We start from the raw sequence: 14,445 nt of genomic DNA on the forward strand, positions 1-14,445 counted from the left end.
AGTTACACCCATGATATGAAATCATTTTAAAGCATTTGAAAAAGATGGAGCTTGTTTAACAAAATGCTTAAAAGGGCAAACGGATTTATTCAACCAAAGACTGATAACATACCACAGATTCGCCAAATGATTGCAAAGTCGCCAAGTGCTTGAAAGATGTTGCCTCTAAAGGCTTGATGAACTGAAGAACACACCAAATCTTTTGTTGGTTTGAGCTTAAGACTGCTTGACCAATAGATTTCTTCTTAAAGTAGCCAAGTGTGTGAAAATGTTGCCTCCAAGGCTGAATACATGGAAGAACACATCGAATCTTCAACTTGATGAAGGATGAGCCCCACCGGGCGTGCCAAAAATTGTTGTCACAAAAGTTTGCACTCTGCTGAGCTATCAACTTAGCAACCTTGTGAAACATGGAAACAACCCCAAAGTGTGGGACCTTGCACAATGGGGTTGAATCTCCGGAGAAGGTCGGCATCCTTCTCAATCCAAGTGCAAGTGTTGAACCAACTCAACACTCCAAATTCTACTTCTAAACCTGACCCAACAACTTGCAAAGAAAAGGGAAGAAGGGAAACTTAAAAAGAAAGGAGGTGATGCACCAAGATGAGAGATATTTCTCTCCCCACCTAGATTTGACACAAAGAAGCAATCGAAATACCCGGAAGATGCACACAAACTTTTGTTGCATGACCCCAAACGCATGTATGGAGGTTAGAATTTGTTGAATGTCAAAGGGGAGAAGATTTCCCACAAGTCACACTCAAAAAATAAGGAAACATACACAACATGCATAAGTTGAAGGGAGGCAAGAAAGACAATTTCAATTCATTCTAAGGCCAATGGCCAAACTTACAGTTGCAGAAATGCAAGAAATATACAAGTCTCCAAAAGAAGTAAAAGAGCAGAGTGTAGCTCAAGCCAACAAGGAGAGAACCCTTTACAATGAGGCTTAACAACCCTTATATAGAAAACTGGTTGTAGAGGAGAGACCATTGGTCAAGAAAGAGAAGCCTTGACCCTTGTGTGTGCAAAGGAATGTCAGTCAGGGAATGTAGGAAGTGCATGGACCTGACATGGTGTACATGCAAGCAACCCGGCCATACCTTGACATTCCAATCCCAAGAAGAAAAGTACTTCTAGAAGGTGGATTGCCTAACATTCCAAAGTCGGAGCATGCAAGCCTGACATGAAGGCCATCAAGTAACCATAACGAAGCATGGCCCTGAACTCCACTTGATGGCAATCCTGCAAAAACATTAAATGTTCCCCCTATAGCTCCATGAATGAAAGGGTCGGGGCTAAATTGGCTCCAAAATGGCACGAAAAGTAAATAACAAGAAATTTGTCAAAAATTGAAGATCGTTGATCGTGATTAGCTAGCAGAATTAGTTGCGACTTTGATTTTTCGAAAATTTTCACAAAAAAGTCTATAACAAGAGTTTTATAAACCCCATTTTGGACCTAGTTTAGCCACATCCTGAATGAAAGTGTACAAATCGCAAGAGTTGGTGGAGCTTTGACTGTTGATCGCGCCATCTGGAAGTGTCACAAGTCGAAAACCTAGGATTCTAGGGTTTGGAAGACTTGGAAAACCTGGGCTTCCGGGGTTGGAAGACTTGGTAAACTTGGGTTTCCGAAGTTTGAAGAATTGGAAAACTTGGGTTTCCGGAGTTTGGAAGACTTGGGAAACTTGGGTTTCTAGGGTTGGAAGACTTGGAAAACTTGGGTTTCCGAACTTCTGGGATCAAAGAAGGCAAACGCTTAGGAACTTGGGAATTTTGGGATTCCGGGGTCAAAGATGGCAAAGGCTTAGGAACTTGGTAATTTCGAGATTCCGAGATTTCGAGGTCAAAGAAGGAAGAGGCTTGGAACTTGGGAATTTCGAGATTCTGGGGTCAAAGAAGGCAAAGGCTTGGAACTTGGGAATTTCGAGATTCTGAGATTCCGCGGTCAAAGAAGCAAGAGGCTTGGAAATTTGGAATTTCGGGATTCCGAGGTCAAAGAAGGAAGAAGCTTGGAACTAGGGAATTTTGGGATTCCGGGTTTCCAAGGTCAAAGAAGGCAAAGGTTTAGGAACTTGGGAATTTTGGGATTCCGGGGTCAAAGAAGGAAGAGGCTTGGAACTTGGTAATTTCGGGATTCCGAGATTTCGAGGTCAAAGAAGGAAGAGGCTTGGAACTTGGGAATTTCGATTCTAGGGTCAAAGAAGGCAAAGGCTTGGAACTTGGGAATTTCGAGATTCTGAGATTCCACGATCAAAGAAGGAAGAGGCTTGGAAATTTGGAATTTCGGAATTCCGGGGTCAAAGAAGGAAGAAGCTTGGAACTTAGGAATTTTGGGATTCCGGGATTCCAAGGTCAAAGAAGGCAAAGGTTTAGGAACTTGGGAATTTTGGGATTCCGGGGTCAAAGAAGGAAGAGGCTTGGAACTTGGGAATTCCAGGATTCCAGGGTTTGGAAGACTTGGAAAACTTGGGAATTTCGGGATTCCAAGATTCCGGGAAAACTTGGGTTTCCGGAGTTTCCGAGTTTGCCTCCCGACAAGACAACACTTCACATTTCATGATTCCATTGTTTTTTCCTTGATCAACTGGGGTAGCGCTGGTCCATGGAGTATATCTCTAATTGGTTCTCACTAATGGACCAAGGGTGTCATAAAAATGACAGCACTAACCTAGGAGACATAAGGGTTTTAATAAATTAAAAATAAAGTGATATTACTTCCATTTATGGATGTGAGGATATAGGGCTGAAGATGACGCCCTATTTGAGGGTTATTTTGAAGCTTTGATTATTCATTCAAGCTATTGGTTTTTGGAGTTTTGCTTGGAGCTTCTCTGGAGGCTTTCTTCTGGGTTAGTGAGGACGAAACCCCTCACTGATGACATCTTCTATGCTGTTGAGAGATACGATCTGGGAGATCTGAGGTTATTTTCCTACTAGCAACACATGGGTTCAACAGAATAATTAAATCATTCAATAGCAATAGTGGACTTTTCTTGGAAGGAGTGTATGCTAGAAGACCTTAGCAGAATTATAAAGGGGATTCAAGAGCTGCACTGCCTCAAACAAGAAACTCGTGTTTCCTATGCAAACAAAGCAACAATAATTGCAAAAAGTGGAAGACTAGAGACAAGATCATGGGATGTGACAAAATCTGTTCCCCCAATCAATCTTATACATTTCCTTCCATAGTGAGGATTTGTTTGGGCAAGAGCCACTAGAGTGAGTTAACTTTTAAAAGGACTGTGTGCAGAAGGGAGCCCAAGGGAAGAATCCCACAGGACATGGAACAAAAAGCCATATCTGGATGTTGTTGGTAGAGATGGACAAAATATTCTACCATCAGCTGAGAAGTTTATCTCCCAATAAATTATAGAATTATGCATTGTTCTTACAAATTAAATAGGTTAAATTCAGAGTCTAGCCCAATGAAAGAAAGGTATCACAGTGTGTCCCAAGTTAGGTTTGGTTGCAAAATACATCAGTAGCCTTTATAATAGTTTCTCAAGCCACACCAATAGACACACCTGTATTTTACTATATCACATCAATATCTTGATGGATGCTCTTCAGACATCTGGTAGCAGCTTGAAAAGCTAACCATCAAACTATAAGTCTGCCTTTACACATCTTTCAAATCAACTAGGAATAGAAATAAGTTGATCTACAAGCTGAGAACACAAGAAAAAGAGATCTACAGACTTCTTTGAGACTAACATGATAATTCACAATGACATTAAAAACACAACAAAATAAGCTCAATGTAATGATGCAGCTAATTATGAAAAAAACACTTATAACACACCAGTACACAGCTTTCAAGTATACAGATTTTAAAATACTGAGTTGTACCAAGAGATTGACATAGACAAAAATAATTTCAGAACCTTCAAAGAGGTTTCTTGCAGTTTCTCATCCATCTCCCTGGATAAGCGTTGAAGTTCTGCTACTGCAACCTTTCTCTCCTTGTCCATGATATGGGCCGCTGACGCTGCAGATTCTGCAGCATCAGCAGTCTCAGATAGCTTGTCAGCAATTTCCTTTATTGTTGAATCCCTTGATCTAAGCTCTCGTGCCAATTGGTGCAGCTCTTCATCCTTCACTTTGAGAGTTTCCTATTTAAATAAGACAATACATAAATCAAAATGGATAACCAAACACCTTAGAAAATGCTCATACATGCTATCATGAACTCAAATAGCATACTGATTATTCCATGTTGAAAAACCAATATTATTAAAAAAACCTAAAATTATATAATCAATAAGGAGCTGATGCACACCAAATTCTCAAAAGAGATAATATTCCAATTACATGCCGATAAATTGTAATCCTTATCATCTGCAGATATAAACATAAGTGATGGCAAGACACAATACTATGCAAGATTCAAACAGTAAAAAATCATCTACTAGATACCATTGCTTTCGTTGAAAAAGAGGTTCAACCTAACTTAGATGATTCAACAAGCATCTAATTTCTACTTCCAAGGCTGGAAAAGGCACTTCTCTTTGATGGATGATCAATGAAAATATAGTAGCAATCTATTGCAAATATTAATCCTAAGACATAATATGATATTTCTAAAAATCTCGTACACCAGAAAAGTCAGATTTATTATTGGTTGGCTGATAATGTCCTACAGATACAGCAAACAAATTACTATATAAAAAGAAAATGACCATCATTTCAATCACAAAGCTTTGAAGAAGAGCCAGTTTAGTGCCATGAAATAAGATGCTTCAAACAGCATATCAAATAGCTTCTACATATTGTTAGGATTAAGGTGTCATCTACCTTGTATATCCTATGGCATGGTTCCAACATCCTTGGAAAGTGTCCTAAGGCACTTAAGATGTATTGGGAAAAGAATTTGTAATATTTAATTCTCACCATTACTATTAGAATAATTAATTCTTTTAGTGAGTTACCTTTTTAGTGGTTTTATTAATGGTCATTTAGTTAGTCATTTAGCTTTTTAGTTTGTCATCTTAGTTGTCGACTTATTTAGCTTTTTAGTTTGTTTAGTCGTTTAAGTGCAACCATTGCTTCTTTTATACGAATGCATAGTTTGCTTTTTAGTGTTTAGCTTTTTAGCTTTATTTAGTGTTTAGTTTTTTACCTTTATTTAGTGTTTTAAGCATTTTAGCTTCATGTTGAAGCTTTAGATTAATGGTTCATTCTTTTTAGAACACTGTCTTGTAATTCCTTTATATACGGTTGTATATTCGTAAATAATTCATTCAATTATTTTTCATGGTATCAGGGAAGCTCGATGGGATTTTTTAGAGTTTGGCGAACTTTTTAATAAAAACTTGAGCCACCTACTTGGATATTTTTTCCATAATTTTTTTTTAATTATTTTTTAATGAAAAAATTGTAGGAATTTTTGAAAGGTTTTTTGAAAGTTTTTTTTTCAGGAAAATCGAATAAGGTTTTCTTCTGAAAATTTTCTAGGCGGATTTTCAGTCTGAGGCAGATTTTTCATAGTCTAGTTTGAAGGTTTTTTCTGAGCTGCATGGTTGTTTGTTTCTGAGCTGCGTTTTCTTTTTACGCGACCTTCCCGGCTTCCCCTCTGCATTTTCTAAGCCCAACCCAAGTCGGGATTTTCTGAGGCACTTCTATTTTTGCAAGAGCCGCAATTTTGCTGAGCAACGATTTCGCATTTTTGTGGGTGCTCTTATGTTTATTCGTCGCGATTTTTTTGGTTTTCTGTGGGTTTGCAGCGTCGGTTCGTGATTTTTGCAGTTTGAGATTCGCGATTTTCGGCAGTTTTCTTCCCGTGATCTTCAGTGACGGCGTCGCGATTTTCCAGGGCTCCAACAAGAAAAAGAAAAAAACACGGAGGGTTTTATCTGGGCTCTGCGATTTTTCCGACCAGCAGCTGCAATTTTTTTTTTGAGATTCAGTAAATCGTGAAAAAAAAAAATCGCTGCCGAGGGTGTTTCAGCCATTAAAAATCGTCTGATTTTTTTAAGAAAAATCATTTTTTTCAGAAAAATACAGATTTCAGATTTGCGGAAAAAAAATTCTAGGTTTATTACAGAATTTTGTGCCTTGGGTTCCGTGCCATATTTTCATACCTTGGACTCTATAACTCCTTTTTGCTGATTAATTTTTCGCCATCTAGGGTTTGCAGAAAAATTTCTAGGTTTTCAACAAATTTTGACATTTGCATAGGGATTTGTGCCACAAATTCCTTGCCTAGGTTTTCTGATTTTTCTCCATAAAAAATCATGGGAGGGTTTTCCTTGATTTTTTTCTCTCAAAAATCAGGGTTTTGTTGCGTGATGTCTGGTGTTTTGCTACACAACATTTTGTGGGTTTTCACAATTTTTTCCTCAAAAATTGTTTGCAGAGTTTATAATTTTTCCTTAAAAAATTATCATCTATAATTTGCACAGTTTGCATGGGATTTTGTTATTCTGGGGTTTTACCATTTTTTTCCACAAAACAATGAATTGTAACATCAAATTTATTAGTTTTTCGATTTTTTCCTCAAAAATATCTGTAATTCGTGAAGTTCACATGAGATTTTGGTTATCTGGGTTTTATCGTTTCCACAAAAAACGATGATTTGTAAATCCAATTTTCAGGGTTTGACGGTTTTTTTTCTCAAAAATCATGCTTTGTTGCAATCAATTTTGGGTTGCACCTGGAGTTGTTAGGGTGAACATCTACAACCGTGGTATCTTGCAATTTGTTTTGGAGTTGCTGGAGCAATTAGTGCTCAATACTCTTCTCCAAAAGTTTTTGTGATTTTTCGTGTTTGTTTCTCTTTGGAGGGTTTGCCATTTTTTCCTCAAAATCATGGTTTCAAGCTTCTATAATTCGCATAGGGTTACATCAGTCGGACGAAATCAACTATTCTTGGTCATTAACACTTTGCAAATCCTAGGAGGGTCTTCAGAGCAGCAGAGTGTTCTTGCATTTGTGATCAAAAGACCTACAGTGTCTTCTATTGGGTACTTAGTTGATACAATGACAATTAAGGGAGGGTATTAGAATAATTAATTCTTTTAGTCAGTTACCTTTTTAGCTGTTCTATTAATGGTCATTTAGTTAGTCATTTAGCTTTTTAGTTCGTCATCTTAGTTGTTGACTTATTTAGCTTTTTAGTTCATTTTGTCATTTAAGTGCAACTATTGCTTCTTTTATAAGAACGCGTAGTTTTCTTTTTTGTGTTTAGCTTTTTCTATTTATTTAGTGTTTATCTTTTTGGCTTTATTTAGTGTTTAAAGCGTTTTAGCTTCATGATGAAGCTTTAGACTAACGGTTCGTTCCTTTTAAAACGTCGTCTTCTAATTCCTTTATATATAGTTGTATATTCGTAATTAATTCATTCAATTATTTTTCAATTACTTGTAATACATTCACAAGGGGTGATGGGTTCCACTAGCAGTGGTAAAAGTGGGTTGTGAACACAATTAATAAATATTGTTTTCCCCACTTATGGAACCAATCCAATGGGCTCCATTGTGAATGACCTAATATGTGTTCAAGCCCTAGTTTAATCTTATCCTCATGGTATTCCATGTATTTATGTGGCCCTTATTTATGTTTAATTTGCCTAACTTGTGCCTCCAATTTGAGCTTCAATGCCCATGGCATTTTTGCATATGTGCCTAAAACTTATGCCCCTAATTGATTACCTTTCCCCATGGTAGAAAAATTCATATTGATATGGATCACCCTTGTCCTATTTGAATATTAAACCCTACTACTCCATTGCATTTTTAAATTAAGTATAATGTCCCCTTGCTGGACCACTCTATATTTTGCCCTAAATTCACAAAACCAAATGAAACAAAGCATATAATATAGTTAGGGCTACATTTTTTACTTAAGAATAAAATGAGCTAAGCCTGTTCTGGAAACCTGCAATCAAGTTAGGTAACCTTGCAGACACGGTTCATGTAATAAGTCTATTATTAGAGCAGGGAAATCAATATGCAGCAAGTCTGATTTGTATGTGAATCTCAGTCATATAGATATGGAATAAGGTGGCATGGTAGGGTGCCTATAGACAGCCGTTCTCTCCCTCCATGCAATCCCCCTCCATTCTTACATGGTTGGAGATCTTTGGATTCGTGAATAGCCGTTCTCTCCCTTTCACGGTGCAATAGAGTGCCCTGATAGCTGTTCTCCCTACTTTACACCGTAGCAGGGTGCCCTGAAGCTGTTCTCCCTTAATGTAGATTCCTTACCCTTTTGACAGACTATTGCAGTGCTGTTATGTATATTTTAATATTTATTAGTATATAACAGAGGTGTGCATATATATACATATATAAAAGCTAAACAATGATCTCTACATTACCACTGGAAATTGGAATATTAAGAGATGACAGTCTGATCTGATTGCTAAGCCTCCAATATTCTATATTTTTCTTCTGCTGTTCGATAACTGCACTTTTCTATATTAAACTCAGAATCTGAATTTATATTGCTTCCTCTTCATGTTAATTGATAACTCTTTTTATACCTTCATATCTCATTGAGGAGACACATCTCCTTGGAAAGAGGTATCCCTTAAAGGGGTCATGTCTCTTCATTTCTGTCTTACTATTTAAATCAGATCTGCACTTCTGATTGTAGATTGAAGTAGTTGTTTCAAATGAAGTTCTCTTCTCCCTTTTATACCTCATGTTTGAGGGAGTTGCAACTTTTCATATAACGCCTTTTAGCCATTCATTAAACTTAACTAAATTTTAATTATTTTAATTTTATTTTTATATTTTAATTTTATTATTAAATTCTATTTCAAAATGGGGGGATTACATTAAGTGCTCATTTTACCTTAGTTTACTTGCTTGCCCCAATTTGCAAGCATTTTCCTTTGTAGCAATTCACTACCTCAACCATCATTCTACATTGCTCATCATCCTTAGTTTGCTCATTTGGCCTTTGATCATAGCCCTTTTGTGCCTCATGTTCTAATCTTTCATTGACCTTTTCACGCCCATGACAAATAACTGAAAGCATGTGTACATTTTGTTAGAGTTTATAGCGAACCCCACATCTCCAAAAAATCAGCTATACGCGAAATACCTATCACAGAGAGATCAAAGAAACTGATTTGCTCAACAATGTGAGAATCGTATTTATGTATTAACCATATTACACAAGTAATTGGTAAATAATTGAATGAATTAAATGAATGATCAAGTTATCATTCATAGAGTTACAAGATCGATGTTTCCATTATGAAACAATCGACAACAAAAGCAGAATTAGAAACATCTAATACTCGCAATTCTTTACAATATTGACCATTAAATAAATAACTAAAGATATTAGTCTAATACCCTCCCTTAATGGTTCAATCCGTCTACTACACCAAGGAGCCCCCCAAACTTAACAAACTTATTCGGATGTAGGGACTTGGTGAGAATATCTACAATCTAGTCCTCAGTAGGAACATACTGCAAATCCATGGATCCATCTTAAACCAGCTTGCGGATAAAGTGACAATGAAGCTCAACATGCTTGGTTCTCTCATGGAAGACTCGATTTTTGGTGAGTTTGAACACCCCTTGATTGTCATAGAAGAGGAGTGTCGGACCTGCTTGAGACATTTGGATGTCTGAAAGCATCCTTCAAAGCCAAACTACCTCACAAGCTGCTTTTACTGTTCCTCGATATTCAACGTCTGACGAGTAAAGGGCTACGACCTGCTGCTTCTGTGCCCAAACTAAAGACATACCCGGATGTGGACTTCATGTCATCAACAGAGCCTGCCCAATTCAAATTTGTGAAACCGATGAGTTTGGGATCTTTGGTTTGTCCATAGAGGATACCAAAGTCTGAAGTGCCCTTGACATAGTGCAAGACCCACCTCGCTAGAACCCAATGATCTGATGTAGGAGTTGTCATGAAGCGAGATATGTAACTCACTGCATAGCTCAGATCAGGTCTAGTGGCAGTGAGATATATTAAACTACCCACTAGTTGCCTAAAATCGAATTAATTCTCAACTGGATAACCGGATTTGGTCGACAACTTCAGGCCTTTCTCCATAGGTGTAGATACAGGTTTGCAGTCCTACATTCGAAACTTGTCTAGCAGAGCCCTGGCATATTTGGACTGAAAGATGATGATGCCATGAGACTGCTGCCAAACCTTAACACCTATGTAGTTGGCATAAATTGCTTATTGTTATATTTGATAATATTTGTTATCTATTGAAGTATTAATTGTTTGTATTAAGTGGGTTGTCACTCTCGAGTAGTTAGGTGTCGGTTGGTTGACGGTTGTGTACCTCTTGGCATCCATCAGGTTCTTTAAATATATTGTGTACCACCAAGGAAGGTAGTACGCTATAGTCGGATCTATTGTAATCCTTGGCCAACCATCTTTGGCCTTCTTCTCTGTAATAATTGCATGTGCGAATAAAGATATATTTTACTGCCTTGTCTGGTATGCATTGTCATGTACATTATTATTTTTGGTATTTAATTTACCAGTTGTAGAGGTAAACAACCTAGGTAGTAGTGCAAAAGCCCAAAGACGGTCATGTCAAAAGACTAGCATAAATTTTGCTTGATTACCTGAATCAAAGATGTCGAACTGTCAGTAATGATTAGATCATCAACATATATAACCAGAAGGATGATATCACTACCAGTAGCCTTGACATATAGATTTGAGATAGGACTCCTCAAGAAACCCTGATCTGTAAGGTAATTGTCAATTTCAAGTACCAAGCCCGAGGAGCTTGTTTCAGGCCATAGAGTGCTTTCACCAATTTGAGCACTTAGTGTTCTTTTCCAGCAACCTTGAATCCAAGAGGTTGCATCATGTAGACCTCTTTCTGTAACTCACTATTCAGGAAGGCACTCTTGACGTCTATCTGATGGACCTTCCAACCATACTGAGTTGCCATGGCTAGAACTAATCTGATGGTGCTCATCTTTGTTGTTGGAGCAAAGGTCTCCTCATAATCAATCCCTTCGCGCTGAGAGAAGCTCTTGGCAACGAGACGAGCTTTGTACTTATCCAAAGTACCATCAACCTTGTATTTGACCTTATAGCCCCATTTGCATCCAATGGGGTTCTTCCCTGAAGGAAAATTTGATAGAACCCATGTTATTTTCAGCAAGCTATGTTGCTCAGTTGCCATAGCTTATTCCCACTCAGGTATCCCTTTTGCCTCTATGTATGTTTGAGGCTCATACACACTGTGAATGTTAGCCATGAGAGCAAAATTGACATTATCAAGCTGTTTGCTCTTCTTTCGAGCAGTTCTACCCTCGATGAGCTCATCATCATGAAGATCAGCAATTGTCTTAGACCACCATTTAGGCCGAAGAGTAGAAGTGCCAACATTAGATGCGGGAGTTGCAACAAGATCAAGATCATCAAACAGAAGACCAGATGAATCCTGAGGAAAGTCAAGGTGGTGCAGCTGTGTGTCTAGGTGATCCTGTAGAAGAAGGAACTAGTGTAGGTGCAAGAACATGAACAGTTGGAGCCCTCTCATCAAGAAGACCTAATGGAAGACGGGCGCCCAAGTCTTGAGCCTTAAGAGGCTGATCCTTTGAATCCACAACTGGAGGAGAGAGATGAAATGGCCCTCGTTCCTCATCAAAAACCACATCACGACTGAAGATGAGACAATCTGTCTCGATGTCAACCAGTCGGTAGGCTTTATGATTATCATTGTAGCCGATGAGCATGAGTTTTTGGCTCTTGGCATCCAACTTGGCGTGATTCGCATCAAGGATCCAAACAAAAGCAATGGAGCCAAAAACCTTCAGGTAACTGATTCTGGGCTTGCGGCCTAACCAAGCCTCTTCCGGAGACTTCTTCACAGTCAATGTAGGAGATTGATTCAGAAGATAGAATGCAGTTTAACTGCTTCAGCCCAAAACTTCTTTGGAACACTCTTGTGTTCAAGCATAGATTGGGCCATTTTGGTAATCGTGCGGTTTCTCTGCTCAACAACACTGTTTTGTTGAGGGGTGTAAGGTGTAGTGAGTTGGTGCTTGATGCCATGTTGTTCACAAAAATTGGATAAGTCAAAAGAACAAAATTCTCCCCCATTATCAAACCGAAGAGTAACAATATGTTGACCAAACTCTTTTTCTACTAATGCTTTGAACTTTTGAAAGAAAACAAACAACTCTAATTTCTAATGAAGAAAAAACACCCACATTTTTCTACTAAAATCATCAACAAAAAGTAAAAAATACTTGGACCCAATAACATGAGTAGCCATAGGTCCACAAATATTAGCATGAACCAATTGTAGTACCTTAGAAGCTCTACAAGAGTCGCCATCTGAAAAACGGAGTCCGATGCTACTTCTGAGCCCGACATGCTAAGCAAACTCCAAGGTTTTGGGTCTGGATCTCTGGCAATCCGATGATAAGATCTTCCCGAACAAGCTAAGAAAGATAGTGCACATTTAAGTTCCCATAACGTTGATACCAAAGTGTAATAACAGAGGAGCACTTGGCTTCCATGGCAAGCTCCTAAGAATCACCAGAATCAACTAGTCTGAATAGACCATGATCCTCAAGACCCACAGCAACAATAGACTGAGTCTCCCAATCAATGATACTGCACTGATGGGAATTGAAGGTCACGTCAAGTCAAGGAGAATGTCTCAGAATTTGACTAACTGGGAGAAGGTTGAGTTCCATTCCTAGAACATAGTACACGTTGAGAAAAATCAATTTCCTCCCTCTAGACTAAATTTGCACATTGCCCTTTCCGACAATGATGTACTCTTCCTCGCCTCCAAAAATAACTGTATCTAGGTAAGGCTGAAAGTCAATGAACCAATCCCGGCAATGAGTAAAGTGGTGTGAGGCACGTGAATCCATATACCAGGTAGAAGACTTGACATGGTCTACAAGTCTTTTAGCCATGAAGGTGTAGAAGGCAGACTCGCTCTGCTCAATGTGCTCCGCTACATTTGCTTTAGGCTGTGAACCACTTTGCTTGGCCTGTGTAGCCAAGCGTTTACAGCACTCAAGTTTCATATGACCAAACTTATGGCAGTAATTGCACTGAACACTTTTCTTCTTCGAGCCTTCTAATGACAGAGCAGAGGGTTTTTGTTGAGAAGACTGAGATTTGCCTTTATCCTTATGAAAGGATTTGCCTGCAAAAGCTTTTTCTATAGAGGATGAGCCGAACCTGCTGCCGAACTGCTACTTCCACCAATCCTGCTGCAGAAGTTTAGTGCAAAGATCAGCAAACTTCAAATCAACACCAGTTGATGTGATGTTGAGTGTATCGACAAAATGCTCATAGGACTTCGGTAAACTCTTCAAAGTGATAACAACAATGTCCCCCTCCATATTATGACCGATGGCTTCTAATTGATCACAGATGTCTTTGATCCGATTGAGATGTTCGTGAAGGGATTTTGGCTCATCCATGACAATAGAGAAGAGCATAATTTTCAGAAAAAAGGCTCTACTCTTATCAGATGTCTCATGTAGCGTCTTGAGATGCTCTCATATCTCAACAGTTGCTTTGCCAGTAGGTATCTGAGGAAGCTGATCGTTGGCCACTAATAGCTTGATGAGCATGATAGTTTCACGATTTTATTCATCAAAATTTGTCTAATTAGGACCAGCTATAGAGGGACGGGTGGCTTTTCCAAGAACCAACTGATCAATAACACGATACTCGAGAATAGTGAACATCCATTGCTTCCAAGTATTGCAGTTTCTGCCATTGAATTTCTGACACCCCTCGAGCAAAATATTCGTCAGAGACGCCATCACAAAAATTGAGGTCAAAGCTAGTTAACCAAATGATGGCATGAATATCAAGACAGGAGATTGTCAACGTGTGAATTCGTGTAAACACGACGCGTAAAGAACAAAACTGAGGCAAAAAGCTTGCACTAATTTCGAGATAGAATAAAGAATTTTCAGGCACATATCCCAATGTACGGATTTCTAATGACCCAAAAAATTCAAATAGAGACCCAGAAGAGGATTTGAAAAACCCAAAAAAATATTGATCTAAAAATGGATTTTCGAAAAACCTTATCCACAGAAAAAAATGTTGAGGGTTCGATAGAAACCCTAGACGGCAACAAATGTTGAAGAATCTGCAAAAGACACTGCCCTGGGTTATTGAATTCACGATTTGAACAGATGAGGGCACCAAAAACACGCGAAAGAAGACGCAATTTATGTAGATCGCAAGCTGAAATCTGCAGAATCGCGTTGCAAAACTCACACAGATGTGATTTCGGACGCACGAAAATGAGGTACAGATGTCGCAATTGTAGGGTAAAATACAAAGCCTGCAAAAATACTTGCAGACACAGACTTCACGTGGGAAGGGATGGCGCAAAACACAGAAAAATGGTGCCATGAATAGACCCTTGAGCCATGAACACAAATTCAACCCTCGAACACACACACACACACACACTCCAGGAAAAAAAAAAAGGGAAAACCCTAGATGGGTTTTA

At 38.5% G+C, this 14,445-nt stretch overlaps 1 protein-coding gene across 1 annotated transcript in view; it reads right to left on the minus strand.

The window, feature by feature from the left end:
- The window catches only part of LOC131041315 (uncharacterized), an 85,412-nt gene that overhangs the window by 24,661 nt on the left and 46,306 nt on the right, over positions 1–14,445 (minus strand). The window contains exon 8 of the mRNA XM_057974358.2: positions 3,890–4,117. Coding sequence (XP_057830341.2) covers positions 3,890–4,117 — 228 coding nt within the window. The remainder of the gene's footprint in view (positions 1–3,889; positions 4,118–14,445) is intronic.

The sequence above is a fragment of the Cryptomeria japonica genome, chromosome 11, assembly GCF_030272615.1.
Source record: "Cryptomeria japonica chromosome 11, Sugi_1.0, whole genome shotgun sequence".
In the NCBI taxonomy this organism is placed as follows: Eukaryota; Viridiplantae; Streptophyta; class Pinopsida; order Cupressales; family Cupressaceae; genus Cryptomeria; species Cryptomeria japonica.